At 39.4% G+C, this 16403-nt stretch overlaps 2 protein-coding genes across 16 annotated transcripts in view; one reads left to right on the top strand and one right to left on the bottom strand.

Moving 5' to 3' along the window:
• agfg1a (ArfGAP with FG repeats 1a) overlaps positions 1-6366 on the top strand; it is a 53935-nt gene extending 47569 nt beyond the window's left edge. For 14 of the 15 annotated variants that reach the window (XM_048982385.1, XM_048982394.1, XM_048982387.1 and 11 more), the window contains 3 exons: positions 3315-3467; positions 3552-3646; positions 4113-6366. In XM_048982385.1, coding sequence (XP_048838342.1) covers positions 3315-3467; positions 3552-3646; positions 4113-4172 — 308 coding nt within the window. In that variant the 3' untranslated portion in view covers positions 4173-6366. The remainder of the gene's footprint in view (positions 1-3314; positions 3468-3551; positions 3647-4112) is intronic. The other variant, XM_048982384.1, reaches the window with a different exon arrangement.
• slc19a3a (solute carrier family 19 member 3a) lies at positions 5370-8109 on the bottom strand. Its single transcript, XM_048982428.1, has 5 exons — positions 7846-8109; positions 6599-7469; positions 5974-6166; positions 5651-5792; positions 5370-5507 (listed from the first exon to the last, which is right to left on the bottom strand). The coding sequence occupies exons 1-5, from the start codon at positions 8029-8031 to the stop codon at positions 5370-5372; spliced, it is 1530 nt and encodes a 509-aa protein (XP_048838385.1). The 5' UTR covers positions 8032-8109.
• Positions 8110-16403: the final 8294 nt, after the last annotated feature.

Here is a 16403-nt window from a genome sequence, read left to right as displayed (position 1 = left end):
GAACGCAGAATCGTACTTCTTGTCACGGCAAGACCAATCTTGTTAACATGCCTCTCAAGAATGAACTTAGGACACAGTGAATCATAAAATGGTTATAATTTGCCAAGGATGCAACCAAGGCAAGAATGACATCCGGTGATTTTTACCATCCTCTGTACTTCTGTTGTTAGTATTGGAACTGGTCTATCATAATGGAAGATGGTGTAAAATGGGTATATAAGAACGCAAGTATGGTTAAGCACATATATTGAGAAACCTCTCCAGTTCAATGGGGGGAAAGTCAGAAATAAGGCCAGTACTGGAGCTGAGTGGCTGAGTCCAGGAAATACACAACTTAAATTATAGACTTTGAATCTGAATAATTTATTTAAAATTAATATATTATTTTAAAAATTTTGAAATCATTTTCAGCTTATGAGATACAAAGGTAACATGTGCTGCATCCTGTACCAATTGTTAATTTGATTTTAACACAACTATCCTGCTTAACACAATTAAAATTGATTCTGGAACCAAAAATATACAGAAAACAATCCAAATGTCCTTTAAAGGGCTTTTTTATTTAACCAACTTTTTATTAAACATACACACAATATTATGATTGAGACTCTCCACTATAACACTGTATTGCTTTTCAAAAATACAAGTGCTGCGAGCCTTTTATACCTTAAACATGCATGATGATGTCGCATCATTTTTCCAAATCTTTACCATCAGCAAGTATAGCAATTTTATTCCCAAGGTTTCAAAATACTGGAATAGTGTTGCTTTTAAAATACCATCAAAATACAGTATACTAAAGTATAAAGTCTGTACAGTATAACAGTATGAAAAATTTGATGCCACCCTAGCATGAACTGACCCTGTACGACAGTTGTCCCCAGTCTCCCCTAAAACCTTTAAACATAACTACTCCAGGGAAGCTGAACACTGGCTGACCCTCTCTCTCTCTCTGGAGGCTAATGTCTGTGATATCAAAGACTAAGTTTGGAAAAAGAAAATACAACAGTGATTATTGTTATTATAAGACGTTGGCTAGCTTACTGGATAGCTATCAGCAGATTTACAATTACTATGAATAACAGATTTTGGCTGGACACTTGTCCAGTGTCTTAGCAAGTTGTTCTCTATGTACCGGTCTTTGTTTCCTTTCCAAATGTTAATAGAAATTAAAAGTTTTGCCAGCCACCTCCGTCATTGATGCGTTGCAATTTTCGTATTCTGCAGTGTGCTTTTTACTGAGTGTCTTGCACAGAAGCTCCTTTTGGTTTATGTACACAAACTGGATAATTTCTGACTTGGCAGAAAAACATTGAAGTTATAAGAAATCAGGAGTCTCTAAAGCTGCATACAGGGTGCAGACATACGCTACGGACTCGGACTCTGGAAGATTGTTGTTCGAGTCCAAGAATAAAATCATTCATGTGGATGAAAAGACTAAATCCATGCATGCATTTATATGTGTACTTGAGATTGGAGTCATTTCAGTTCCATTAGGGTAATCTTCTGAAATGCTACGTTTAACATCCCTTCCATCTTCCTTCTGTTTCTGAAGTCTGTTCCTTGTGGCAAATTCTGTGTACTGGTTTTTGGGTTCTGGTATCAACTGACCTATTTAAACTATCCAAATGTCCAGATATGGGAGTTCCTTGCCTTGGATTGGTCGTGTTTGCAGTATTCCTTCTATGTTTGCCTGGGTGTCTTGGTGTATTACTTAAGCTCCGCAGTGCAAAGCCATGGTTTATATGAAACAGTATCTCATAATTTTCCTATGTGTGTGCACACAACCGTCCTGTGATGAGCTGCCATTCCTCCCAGGGTGTAACCTGCCTTGTGATTTCTAGGAGAAGCTGATGGTTCTGAGCTGGATACTTAGTTTATAGGAAAGGGAAGAATTGGCACTTGTTAATTAACTTTGGACAGTAAAGGGAAAGATTGATTTTCATTTTTGGGCTTATATGTGCGTTAACATGATTAATAAATATTGTATGTTCTCTGATTATATGTTCCTTAATTTTGATTATGGTATGCATTGCATTTGCACATGATCCAGAGACACCATACAGACAATCCTCAGGATAAAATTGAGAATAGTATTGGCTTTGCACTTCAAATGAAACAAAATATTGACAAATTAGCCAACTAAGACAAACCATTCAAATCATTTAGTAATTATATTGAAATTCTTTGTGTTGAATGATTAGAATGACCAAGATAGTTATGTTCAAGTGCTTATTTATGTAAAAATAAAGAGTGTACTATGGATGGCACTGCAGAGCAGTGATGATGCAGTTGGTTTGTGCTGGTGTGGTATTCTTGGTAAATCTACTGTGTACAAAACACTAAAGTGTTCATTTTTCAATACTTAATGATTAAAAATTATATTCTGACATTTTAAATGGTTATTTCACATCTGTTGAAATACAGAAACAGTTAAACTGATACTGTCCATTTAGTTATGTGGTGCATATGGCATTTTGAATGTCAGATGTGTACCTCATGTTGTGAATAACGTTGTATTTTGCATTGTGTGATGACCTGCTTACTAGCCTGCTTCCCACGTTATAATACTAGTTCAGTGGTGCTTATTTAAGGAGAACTGAAAATCCCATAGCAGTGCATTAGAGAGCAAGAGGCTTCTTTTTTCTTTTTTATGAATGTGCTTCACAATTGATTGTTCTAAAATATCCAAAACGGAACTAAAGTCAGTAAAACTTTATCTTGGCAAGTTTTAAAATGTTTTTAAAATTGTATGAAATTAACTTTAAACATTACATTTACCTTGTGTATCTGTAATTATTTTTATCTAAATACTAACATGGCTGAAGGACATTAGTAATACTGCTATCCATCATAAGCATTTCCCTAACCCTAACCTTAAATTGACTTTTACACTGCTTTAAATTCACCTTGTGTATAATAGAGGCATCACAAGGAGGAATGTCTGCCCGAGACAAAATCCATGCACTAATTTACCATCCTGCTTGACAGACTTATGTACAGTCATAGGGGAGCCTCAAAAAGTCCTTGTTTGTTTGTTTCACAATGTGTTTGTCATGGATATGAAAGACAAGTTTTGAGGTAAATTAACTGCTAGAGTGATATGGTACTGAAGCATTACTAACAAGCAATGTGAGATGTGGAAGAATATTCCTGACTATAGAAAGTGGAAAAAAGGTATGAAAGTTGTGGTTTGAACTGGGTTTAAATTTTACATTGTTTGGCCCAGACTAGTAGTGTAAAGCAGCAACTATGTATGTGTAGATCGTGTGCAGGCTTGTGCCATCGTAACTCCTTTGACCGCTGTGTTGCAGCCTCATTTGGCACAGGCTCTATGAGCATGCCGGCTGGTTTTGGGAACACTGCTGCTTACAACCTTCCCACCAGCTTCAGTGGGACCTTCCAGCAGCCCTTCCCTGGACAAGCACCCTTCCCTCAGCCTCCTGCCTACCCTCAGCAGCCCAATGGTGTGTATATTACCCTCCATCAGTGTGCCATGGGCTCGGAGAAACCTGCGGATACCCTCTCTCACTATACTAACCTTTTGCCAGGTGCAGGCTTCCCAGCCTTTGGACAGGCCAAACCTGTGGGTGCACCCTTTGGACAGGCAGTGTCAGGACCCGGAGTGTCTAGTAACCCCTTCCTGGTGAGGAGCCTTCATTCATTATCTCCATGTTTGTTGATTGCCATTCCTCCTCTATGTTTTTATTTTATTCTGCTGTGTTTTTCCTGTATTCAGGGTTGATTTGCAATTGATTTTCCCTCCCTGTTTTCAAATGATTATGTGGGTAATAGTTAAGTGGATGTGTGACAGACTGCACCTCTTTCATTCTGCTCACTTGAAGTGGGATGAATGGACCCTCAGCAGCTGTGTAGAATTCCAGAACAGAATATAGGACAAGATCTAAAATATAGGGGAAAGCCATAAAGTTGCATTTTGCTAGCATGTTCCATAAAACAGTATTTCCTTACCAAAACTGTACTTAAAGGCATAGCCAAGAATACAGGCTCATTTACTCTGTATGTCTAATGACTATCACTGATTCTGTATTCTGGGTTAATGGTCTTTTTTTCTTTTCAAATTTTGAAGTAATGACAATCTTTTTCTCCAGGCAGGAGCTTCTGCAGGACAGTTCCCCACAGGTGGTTCCTCCACAAATCCTTTCTTATAGCGCACTTTCCTAGATCGGCCACTAGGAGGTGACAAGTCCAACACACACACCTCTTGCACTGTTTGGTTTCACAAGTAGCTTTAAAACACAAGGTTTCTAAAACTGGTATTTTGTATTGAGTTAAAAACAATGCTGATGAAATCAATGGAAACTGTCAGTGAAACATGGAAATGATGTGCAGAAGGGTCTTTTCACATCCTGTATTTAACCTGTGAACTGGCCTGACACCCACAGAGCCAACTGTATATTAAACCTGGCTGATACTAAGTTATTGCAAATACCCAGTTCATTATGCTGCAATCCTGTACATATTTTTTCTTAGAAAATTAACTCTTTGTGCATATCAGTATTTGTATCTAACATGTGTATGTAACAGGAAATAGGAAGTGGGCTACAGAGAGTTACTTTATTTGTGAATAACTAAATTTGTGAACTAAATGCAACACAGGCAGTTCGGTATCCATAACTATATATTGCTAAAAAGGAGAAAGATTGTATTCTGTTGGTAAAAGGAAAAAATAAACAACCTCTTTTTGTTCCCTGACCTGAGGGCTTTCACTCCTCCTAAAAGGGGATGGGGCTTACCTGGATATTGCATTACATTTGCTTGTCCAGCTCCTCAGGTGCTCGGAGACTATTAGGCTAAGACCACTTATGTCAGGTGTTACATAAATTTAAGTTAATGTGTATATATATTAAAATGAATTTTAACTAAATGAATCATCCTTTAGTATTTCTGTATAATTCATTTTCATATGTTGAAACACTTTGAGTTCATTATATATATATATATATATATATATATATATATATATATATATATAAATACGTGTGTGTGTGTGTGTGTGTTATACTCTTATACTCTTGAACATGACCACCTTGCACAGTGCAGAGGAAAAACAGATTGTGACCTGAGTGATGCCAACAGGAAGATAAACAGCCCCGCAAAATTTGAAATATTTCTAGTTGTATTGTATACTGCATTTTTCATTTGCCTTGTAATTAGTTTAATCAATGATAATAAAATATCAAATATTGCATCCTCTGGTTTCCACTAGAGGGCAGTGAGCCAGTTCTTCAATCAGATTTCATTCTAGTTGCCCACCATTCAGGACTACAAAGGCTTTGGGTCATGAGGAGGATTGTATTTACATGCTGCTCTAAAGGAATGAACATCTCATCTAATTGCAGAGCTTGTTATGTGGCAGGTGTCTCGGGCCGTGCTTCTTGCTCACAAGGTGGATGTACTGTGTGACTTCTGCTCACCACTGTGTATATACCTCTCACAAGGAATAAGAGGGCTATGATGGAGAAATAGGTTCCATATACGATGAACTGTAAGACAGTAACATTGATGTCTGGTCACAAGATTCTCTTTGCTAGAAGTCATGCAGTGTACACTAACCCAAACAAGTACTACAGCGATAAAGCACAGTAGTAAAGCAAGTTGTCAAGGGTCCTGAAATAACTATATTCACCTGTGAAATAATGTTCAAGCCTAGTCCTTTGCTGTCCACAACCACTACAGTAATGGTTGTCTGTAGGACCAAAGCACAAAAATTGTTGGCTCCAAAGATCAAGGCATATCTCTCTACTGACAAGTCCGCAGCAATCTGGAACCTGGTGTAGAAAAGAGCAACAGAAAAGATGAAGGTATTTCTGTTGTTTCTGAGTTGTTCTTTGCAACTAAGAATTATATCTGACACACAGCCCAGGGTGCTATGAATACCACTTACAATAACACTGCCCATTAAACATAGCACAGCACAAGTTTAGAAAGCCTCCGTTTTGGTTTACTCACATAGCAATTGTGATAAGTAGCATATATAAGAACTTGAAGCTGACATAACTAGCATAGCAGACCCAGATATTTCCTGCAAAGGTCATGAGGAAGAGTACACCTGCACCCAAGCCTGAGAATGACCCAAGAGCCAGTTCACCCCATGTGGACCAATTCACATTTATGAAGCCGACTGTGTAAGCTGCAGCAGCACCTGCGTAAAGTATAAGAACAATTTTGGTTAATACATAAATATAGTTTTAATCCAGCCATCATCCTGTATATACAGGTGTCTTGAATAAACTGTTAATTGAATGAATTTCTAAGTTGAAAGCTATCTAACCTTTGTTTGGTTCAACTGAATTTTGGGATGATTGACTTGTATCTCCTGGCTAATAAAATAGATTAAACATGTTTGTTCTTTTTATTTCTTTGAATCAAGTAAGTGATTTTCTTGTAAAGCTTCTTTTTCATAGGAATTTGTAAAATTTTGTAAAATTTGAATATCTTTTAATCCTGAGAAGTAAGTTAAAATTACCTGAGCCTGACCAGTAATTACAGGGTATAACCTGGATCAACATTAGGACTTGCCTATGTAAAATGTATGCTTTGAGTTTTAAGACATAGTAAATAAACCAACACTTACCAAATAGGTTGGATATAGCTTCTACTCCACCATTATAGATGGTAAAGTTCTGTGAGGGCTGCACATGCTCCCAAAGGACCTGCACATAGTTGACTGTCTGATTGTAGCCACAGGTGGCAAGTGCCCACCACAAGGACCAGCACAATAGCTGTCTGGAATAGCATTTCAAGAAGTCTCTCCAAAGTTGGAGTAGAACACTTGTATGTCCAGTATTATCATTAACAGTCACACTATCACAGACCTCTGTTCTGTTGTTTCTGTCGAAATTCCCCTTGTGGACCTGTTCTTCGGTGCTGTCTTTTCCTGTACTGCTTTTAGAAGATACAACTTGGTCTGAATTCATAATATCCATTGTTTGTACATCATTACTGTTTGTGCTAGCACCACGTTGAGTAATCTGCTCTTCTTTGCCTTGTTGGCGGTGGAAAAACATGCTTTTCTGAGGCATGGGCAAAAGGAAGGAGGTTGCTAGGGCAATGCTGATGAGGACAAGGTTCAGGATCAGGATTTCATGGTAAGACATAAGATCGAAGCTGACCAGCAGCTGACCCAATACCGACCCCACAGTATATCCCAGCAGTTGTACACTCCGACAATAGGCTGTTACCTTCTGATAATATCGGGGCTCCACCACGCTGTATATGTAGGAAAAGTAGGCAACGTCACACGCTGTCACCATGCCATAAAAGAATTGCATTACCTGCATGGCAGCCACCCCATGTGACCATAGCAACAGGCCTGAGGTTGCCCATAGGTTTACACACTGAAGCACGATGACTGGTTTGTAGCGTAGATAATCAGTCAGCAAAAACACAGGTAGGAGCACAACCAGGTATGAGTAGGTCCACACTGGGAATATCTGATTGTTCACCTGAAGGATAAGACCACAGGCTTTTTCTTTCTATGGGATACATTTAATAAATGTTTATTTAGGTTCTTCAATTTGAAATAACTAGCTATGGCTTAAATTACTAAGTAATATTTTCCTTTAGTAAAAATTGCAATAATGGAAAAAAATTAATTTTAAAATGTGACAAGTCTTTTTCAAACAAAAATTTATACCAAGTGTAAGCCTAATTGTATTGCATTTACGTCCCGTTTAAGCCTAAATGAGAATGCAAAAGGACTAAAATGACATGATTAAATGCTGCTTTTGACTCTTCATTTATATAAATTCTGAAAGACTGAAAGCTCTTTAAAAGATCTCTAGGGCATTTCGAGGTCTACAGTCAGACCTGCTGCAGTACCTGTTCTGTGGTGAAGTTCATGTCCGGTCCCGTCAGGTATGGAATGAGGAATGGCTCAAGCGGTTTCACGGTGCTGAAGAAGCCATAGACACACAGCAAAGTGGTGTGATACTTCCATCCCTCCTGGAATCTTGTTATAGTCTCCATTGTCCTAAGGCGGGCCGTTTGGTGGATTCCCCCTCCCATATATAAGTATTTTACCAGTGTAAGTATTTCAGCTTTTTAGCGCAAAGTAAGGATCAAAGCATTCCTTGAGTTAATGTCTCACAGCTGTTTTCCCTTTGCCCTTGCTGACAGCTTTGGTGTGTTTATATATGCAGAATCGGTTCAAAGGGCATCACTTCCTTTTCTTGATTGTGGTGTGCTTATATATTAAAGCAATGAAAACTGAATTTGATTAAAATATAATTGTATTAAAAAGGTATTCTTATTGAAGATATAATAGGTATATTTCCTGACCTTAATCCAACCTGCAGCAGGTGCTGGCACTATTTTTGTTTGCCAATTAAAATTTTAGTTTTCAGTTACAGAATTCCTGAAATCCAGATCCAGATAAGCAATTACAAGTCACATGGATGGAAATGTGTGTAATCATATACGCTCATTTGCCACTTTATTAGGTACACCAGTTCAACTACTTGTATCAATTATCTGACTTAATTATGTAAGCTGATAGATAGGCTTCAGCAATTCAAATAACCACTTGTAACAACCAAGGTATGCAGAAGAGCAAGCATGAACAACACATCATTGTTCAAGCAGGTGGGCTACAGCAGCCGAAGACCACACCCGGTGCAACTCCTGTCCGCTAAGAAACTACAATGGGGGTCCAATCTAATACTAACAAAGTGTACCTAATAAAGTGGCCAGTGAGTGTATAATTAAGCAAATGTTGGGGCAATGTTTAGTTAAGTGGATTAGGGATTTGTATTGTTGTCTAGCAGGTTCCTGTAACTGATATTATTGTTGGACCCTTGCGCAACTTTCTCAAGCCCATGTATTAAACGTGCACTAAACAAATTGATACTGAAATATACTTTATCAATTTATAATTGTATTCATTGCACTTTAAATTCTTAAATATTATTAATAGTACAATCTTTGAATTAATTGGAATCACTGCTGCTTGGTCACTGTTATTACAGCTTTAATATTTAGCTGAAATTATGTATTCAGATGAAATGTGGCTGCATGCAATCAGTTAAAAAAATTTATTATTTATTTAGCTTTATTATCTATGGAACTTCCTCGTTTGAGCCCCCCCAGAGGGCAGAGCCTGTTGTGGCTGCACCAGTTTCACTGCCCTAACAATAGCCTTGTATAGAACTATTGCACAGGAGGGTCTGTTCTCATATGCATTTAACAAAAAAAAGAATAGTCACTCCGGCTACAATGCGACTAATGCAATCCTGAAAAACTTTGCATTCACTAAAATCCTGTACTAAAATACTCAGATGCAATGGGAAAAAGAAGGTTAGGGCAATGGAAACTTCAAACTCCAAAGATTAATAAACTTACACCAAATTAAATGAATTTAATAATAAAAACAGTGATGCCAGTGGCCAATAATTTCATTATCCATCCATCCATCCATTTTCCAAACCGCTTATCCTATTGGGTCGCGGGGGGTCCGGAGCCTATCCCGGAATCAATGGGCACGAGGCAGGGAACAACCCAGGATGGGGGGCCAGCCCATCGCAGGGCACACTCACACACCATTCACTCACACATGCACAATTCAGCAACTCCAATTAGCCTCAGCATGTTTTTGGACTGTGGGGGGAAACCGGAGTACCCGGAGGAAACCCCACGACGACACGGGGAGAACATGCAAACTCCGCACACATGTGACCCAGGCGGAGACTCGAACCCGGGTCCCAGAGGTGTGAGGCGACAGTGCTAACCACTGCACCACCATGCCGCCCCCTAATTTAATTATATATATTTAAAATAATAAAAAATATAACAATAATAATACATTAGTCAGTTTTGTCATAATTATTTGCTATGGGTCTTAGGCATTTTTTGTGAGACTCATAACTACTAAAGACCTAAAGTGCAAAACACACCAGAAAATTTAATATTACATTAATATTGTAAACAATATTAGCAGCACTGAAGACTGAAAGGGGATGTACCCACTCATCATCAAAGTATTGTTACTGACTGGGCAGGGAGCTTATCAATCAGCTGACAGTCAAAACTAGCTAATCCAAAGGTACATCTTTAGGTACTTTGAGTCGCCATCTTGGTGCCTTTGTTAGTCATAGTAATGGAGTACTCCGCGTATGTGAGTCAGCTACTGTCAGATGCATGCAAAAGATACAAAGAGAAAAAGGATGTTAATAAATGTGCTGTAAGTTATGAGGATATTGTGAATTGTGAAATACTCAAAAGTAATTAAAGACCTATTTTGATTACATTTAATTGAAACACTGCCCATCTCCGCTCACGGGTAAGTATAAAACTTTTGCTTATTCATCATTTATTATTATACTAAATGCTATAATTAATTAATTTCATCATGTAATGATAACATTAAGCCATTACTTTGCTCTTGGCTGTAAGGTTTCAGGGCTGTGCCTGTTTTCATTGTTGTTACATCAAATCAGGTCTGACCACGCATAAGTGAATGTGTTTTATTGGTAAATTTCAGATTACTTTGTTTCAAGATCGATTTATTTGGCACTCTGTTGTTAAAATTACTCACTAGGTCAAGCACTGCCAGAGAACCTCAGTTACTCCTGCAAGAACCTGTTTCCTTACTGCAAAGTTCACACACTTGGGTGGACTGTTAACATATTTGTTTGCACTTTTATCAATGGTCTTTGCACTTTGCCTGACCTGTAGCAACTTATGCGTGCTGAATATATTTATTGCATATTTATTGTTCCACTCCCTATATTGCACTACATTGTACTCATCTCTTATTGCCCTGCTGTTTACTGTATACTGTATTTTGTCCAATTGCTCCTCCATGTACCTGCTTCACTGAGTTCTATGATACATTTGAATAAAGTGATTCTGATTTAACAGATATTTTTCTTTGATCCATATTGATAGGCACAATATGAAACAAACCACCAACTGGCACCACATATGAAGTGGTCATTATTCAGTACTTACTGCTTTATTTTTAAAATGTCAAGTGAACATTTTAATTTCTCTGCTTGAGCCTCTGTCTCCCTCTTTTATATTTAACATTTCCAAAGTGTAGGGAGCCGCCCACTGGCCCAATGGCGGAATGCAATGACGCAGCCGAAGGCTGTGAATGCGTGTTGGTCCTTCAAAGTGCTCCTAGGAATTACTTACCCTTTTTAATATACAAGATATTCTTTTAGACACATATCTGACTCCATTTTATTAAAGACCTTTATTTCAGTATATTGTAGTTATGACGTTTATGTTGTTCGGATTACTTCGAGACTCTCCTTTAGATTACCAATTCTAGTTTACCCCTGACGAAGGAGTTCGCCAGATTCGCCTCGGCCGACAGGGCGATCCGTGGGCTTGTTCCACAGGGTTTGTCTTAGAGGTACGGACATCGCCACCATTTAAGACAATGTCAGCCTCTGATTATTCGGGTCCCTCGACCTATATAATTCCCCAAAGGCTCAGTGTCTGCCAATTACTGAGCATGTGGGTGCCTCGGAGATTAAGCCGATGTTTACCCAAACCACACGTACGTCCACCTCAGAGGCTCAGCCGGGGGCAGCCCATATCATAATGTGTCAACCTCAGCGGCTGTGAAGGCGCACCTTTTATTGCGGTAGTTTGTACGAGGTTTACTTTTGGCTCGTCTCAGGGAATCCGCCGATGCCGCCCATTGTCTTACCATGTGAGCGTCTCAGGGACTATGCCCAGTGCCTAGGAACATAGTGTGTACGCCCCTCAGAGGGTAGACCGGTACCTTTCATCAGCATGTGTTGACCTCAGAGGTTAAGTCGGCCCGTAACTGAGCGTGTGCGAACTCCAGAGGTGTAGTTTTGGTATCCACCTAACTTAACTTGGGCAGTCGAGTTTGGGACCCGGATAAAGGGAATTTAACCCAGAGGCTGCAAGATAGTATTTACCACTTTCGTCCTAATAAGGATAGAAGTCCAATCTGGAAAGTTTACAAAGAAGTTAGCAAATCAGACAGTCATAAAGTAATCGAAACAACATTTATTAAACATACTACAATATACAATTATTGACATGTGGCCACATACTTGTAAATACATTTGGACAAATACAATATTAAACAATCACATTCCTCAGCTGAGAGTGCACATAGTTCTGCGGAAAGTATCTGACTACAGATGGACTTTCGCACAGTTCTCTGTGGGAGCTCTGATTACAGAGTGACTCCCCGACTTCTTCTTAAATATCCAACCCAGGTGATAGCATGTCTCTGAAGACTGACCAGTTTCGGTCAATGGTTAATTTTAGGGCCATTGCTGACCTTGGTTCTCAAGTCCCCAGCCAATCAGATCACTTTAGGGGGCGGTTATAATTCCCTTGTTCTACCATGTGGGAGGCTCTCTCGTTTTGGTGGATTTAGCCAAATTATCTATATTTCCCTTGGGGAAAGTTATACTGCCTTAAATCTGAGAGTATAATACTCGCCTCATGCCTATTCAAACGAGACCAAACATGCGTGTATTTGTCCCTAACATCTATGTGTGGTGAGTTATCCGGTTTATAGTGGAAAAGGTGTCTGTGTCTGGAGGCTGACAGCTGTTGTTGCTGTGAATTGACTGTGGAACTCCGGTCACTCCGGGGGTGAAGGTCTTGCTTTTCCTGTGTTGCTCCAGTTATTCCTATCCAGTCTCTCAGGAGCCGGCAGGCCTTTGCCTTCCTTAAAAGGGGAGGTCTGATGAGTGGAGTCCAGTCTTGCCCGGGCCAGAGGATCCTTTTCGTGGAGCTCTGAAATAGACTGATGCAGGCTGATCAGAATTGGGGCCTGCAGGACCTATAAATTTTATGTCCTTACAAAAGCTACAGTAGCATGCAAGATTGAGTATTTCCTCCTAACAACCTTGATTGCTCGTTTTACATAGTTACAGAATTTACAGGGTTTCTGGTTTCCTCCACACCCTTGAGACTGTCTAGCTCATGTCATAGACCTGGTGCATGACTCCATGGCTAACAGACCATACGCATTTAGATCAGTCTGGCATCCAGCCTCTGTTTCAAGATCATCTGGAGTAGAGCTGACTTCCTCCGACCCTGAAACGCCAAAGACATTTAAACAGTCGGGGAGTATGCCAAGTGACTGATATTTTGACACAAAAAACAGCATCATACCTCTATCCAGCACAGTACCATTCTGAGGACCATGATGGCACTCAGCTACAATTGCCTGGATCCGACACATAAAACGTTTTTAATGGAGAGGTGCGTTTTTTTGGTCCATGGCATCAAATGCTAGAGTGGGAAAAGAGAAAATAAAAACAATGCCCAGTGTATGACAAACCTAAACCCTAGCAACTTCAGAGTAGGCCAGCTGACATACTTATTAAAATACCTATTTCATTTGTTCAGTTGGATCTCCATGGTGTCATTACAAGCATCCCTTGGTGTGTGCTTTTCATTTGACTGAACCCTAATCTTATTTGAGCAATGCTTGTGCTTTTGTTGGATCCTGTCATTTCTATTCTGCTCCCACAGACATGATTTACTTCTGATCTGCTCCCACATTGAAAGATAAAAAAATTGCCCCTTGTCACTCTGGTACAGAGAAGGGGGTCCACGACTGCAAACTGCTTTAATGAACTAGATGGTATTCAGAATTCAACCCTTGAAATGGTAATAAAAATGAAATGCTAACTTAGCCGAAATTCAATCATATGGCTAGGTGAGCCATTCATATTCATTTACTCTTAGCCATGTTTGTTAGATACATTAGCGTCTTTGCATAGTGTCCCTACACAGCCAGCCATCCAATTTAAGTCTACTTACCATTACCTGTAGCAGGCCTGTCCTCTGGTGTCTCCATTCTCTCATGCTCCATGGAAGACCCTTTAAAATGCTTAATGCCTTGCCATAGGCACAGCAGAAGTTGGCCACAGTAAGGGTAAAACATTTCTCCCTTCATCAGGTATTACCCTGGTCTACACTGGAACACCGATTGACAATTAGCTCCCTGTCCGGTAACAATTATGTAGGTACATGTCCTTTATGTATTCAAGGTTGCTAATGTTGTAGTGTTTTCGTATTTGCTGGTGAGTTTTCATATTTAATGGTGTGTTTTGCTCTTAAGCGCTTTCAACCTCTTCAACCAAGCATGCCAAACTCACTAAATATCTGGCCCTGTTGAAGATTCAACCTGCATAATCAGGGGTAACGTGGATGTAGAAGCCACAGAAAATTTGGTTCATCAATTTAATTAAATAATCAAGATCTGCAAATTAAAACAGGTATCAAGCTGTAGTTTCCTTTAGACCTTTTCTTTATTCATAATAAATTAAAGCTACTGCCTGTATTCACAGCATGCAAACCTAAGTAATATATATTACAGCTGATTCTGTTTGTTACAGTATACAGTATACTACCATATAAACAGTTATAAATATAGAAAAAATATTATAAATCGTGCAAAGGTGACATTAAAACAATATCAAATATGGCTGACACAAACTCAATAACAAAACAGTATATGTTTCAAATATCGGTAAGGGGCTGCTCCTCGCTTATTGACCAATTCACTTAATGCCCTAGTCATAGGAACAGAATTCTGGGTTAATGTGTGGAGTGTCTGTATTAATGAAATTACCTTTATGATTTTTGAAACGCTTCTATGCATTTTTATGCATGTGAATTATCGTAAAATAAAAAGGTGGTTTTACATGAACTGAAATAAAATAGAAAACTCTATTTCTCAAAAAGTGTCAGATTTTAATCTGCAAAACGTACCGCCACACCACCACCATCTTTTTACCTAGTTTAACCACGATATTGCCTCTTTTAAAAGATGTTGCGGTTGTTGATATGATTGCCTGGAAAGTTGTGTAGTGTGAACTTAGCATAACTTTTCAATTTCCAAGATTCAGGAGTGTTGATGGCCAAAAACTATACATCATAAACTATTTACTATGTTTTCTGTCCCCACTAGATGGTGCCATTGCATGTTGTTTTGGACTTGGGTACTAATATATCATGTTAGAACAAATTTGTGGTGTGATATCATGCGTTGTGGCAGGACTGACTGTATCTGCACATTTTTTTTTTGCTTAATTATATTTAAAAGTAAGAAAAGACTTAGGCAGCACCAGGAACACCCTAATGATTATGTTGAGGAGTTACAGGGCGGATTAACCTACTAGGAGGGGGGCAGTGTGGCATTGTGCATGGGCTGGGGGTTATCCAGTGCACCTCAGGATATCCTAGCACAGTCCAAGTTGTAAATATTTAATAATTAAGTGTAAATAGTGTGTATTGTATTGTGCTTGTAATATCGTGTATGTGAACTTGTTTTGCCACATATTTTTTTATATTTGATGTACGTGTTCTTGTACCCACCATGTATTTGAGGGCTAAGTGGACTAGTCTGGTGGGTACTGTCAGCTGTTGTCAGTGTCGAGTAGTAAGGATAGTTGATCTCGCCAAACCGGTACGAGACTCAGATTCATAGCGACATGGCTAGCCCTACCACTCCATTGGTGTCAGCGGTCGAGACATGGATTGCGGAACTGTCCCAGGAGGTGGACAAGCTCCTCAACAAGCAAGTCCAAAGACTTGCAGAAAGTCTGATGAGAGCAATTGAAACTAAGCCTTGTGCCTTCCAGGAGCTGCCCAATGGCGCTAGCGCACCCTGCTTTCCTGGATGGCGACAATGCAATCGGCTACACTGGTGAGCAGTACGATCAGTACTGTCACAGATGCCTCTGATGCTACCCAGCTAAAACAGTAAGGGGACCCTGGAACCTTACTTTACCCAGGACCAAATACTGGCAAAGCTCAATGACTGGACCTTCAGGGAGTTGGCAGCCCATCTGGCAATGAACATAAGAACTTAAGAACATAAGAATTTTACAAACGGGAGGTGGCCTTTCAGCCCATGAGGCTTGTTGGGGAGAAGTTAACTAATAGCTCAGTGTTGTTAAAATCTTATCTAGCTCTGATTTGAAGAAACCCAGGGTTTTAGTTTGTGCTACACTAGTAGGAAGACTATTCCATACTCTAACTACACGCTGTATATAGAAGTGTTTTCTCAAATTCAGTTTAAAATGTTCTCCCACTAATGTCCACCTATGTCCATAAGTTCTAGTATTTAAAGTAATATTAAAGTAGCCATTTGGCTGAACAGCATCCAGACCTGTTAGAATCTTATATACCTGGATCATGTCCCCCCTTAGTCTCCTTTGCTCAAGGCTGAACAGATTCAGCTCAGCTAACATCTCCTCATAAGACATTCCTCTAAGACCAGGAATCATTCTTGTAGTGCTATGTTGCATCCATTCCAATGCAGCAATGTTCTTTTTAAGGTATGGTGACCAAACCTGCACACAATATTCCAGGTGGGGTCTTACCAAGGAATTATACAATCATAGCATCACCTCCCTTGACTTAAACTC

This window comes from Brienomyrus brachyistius, chromosome 17, assembly GCF_023856365.1.
Source record: "Brienomyrus brachyistius isolate T26 chromosome 17, BBRACH_0.4, whole genome shotgun sequence".
Classification (NCBI taxonomy): Eukaryota; Metazoa; Chordata; class Actinopteri; order Osteoglossiformes; family Mormyridae; genus Brienomyrus; species Brienomyrus brachyistius.
Note: the sequence above shows the minus strand (reverse complement) of the source record. Positions and strands in the feature narration are given on the sequence as shown.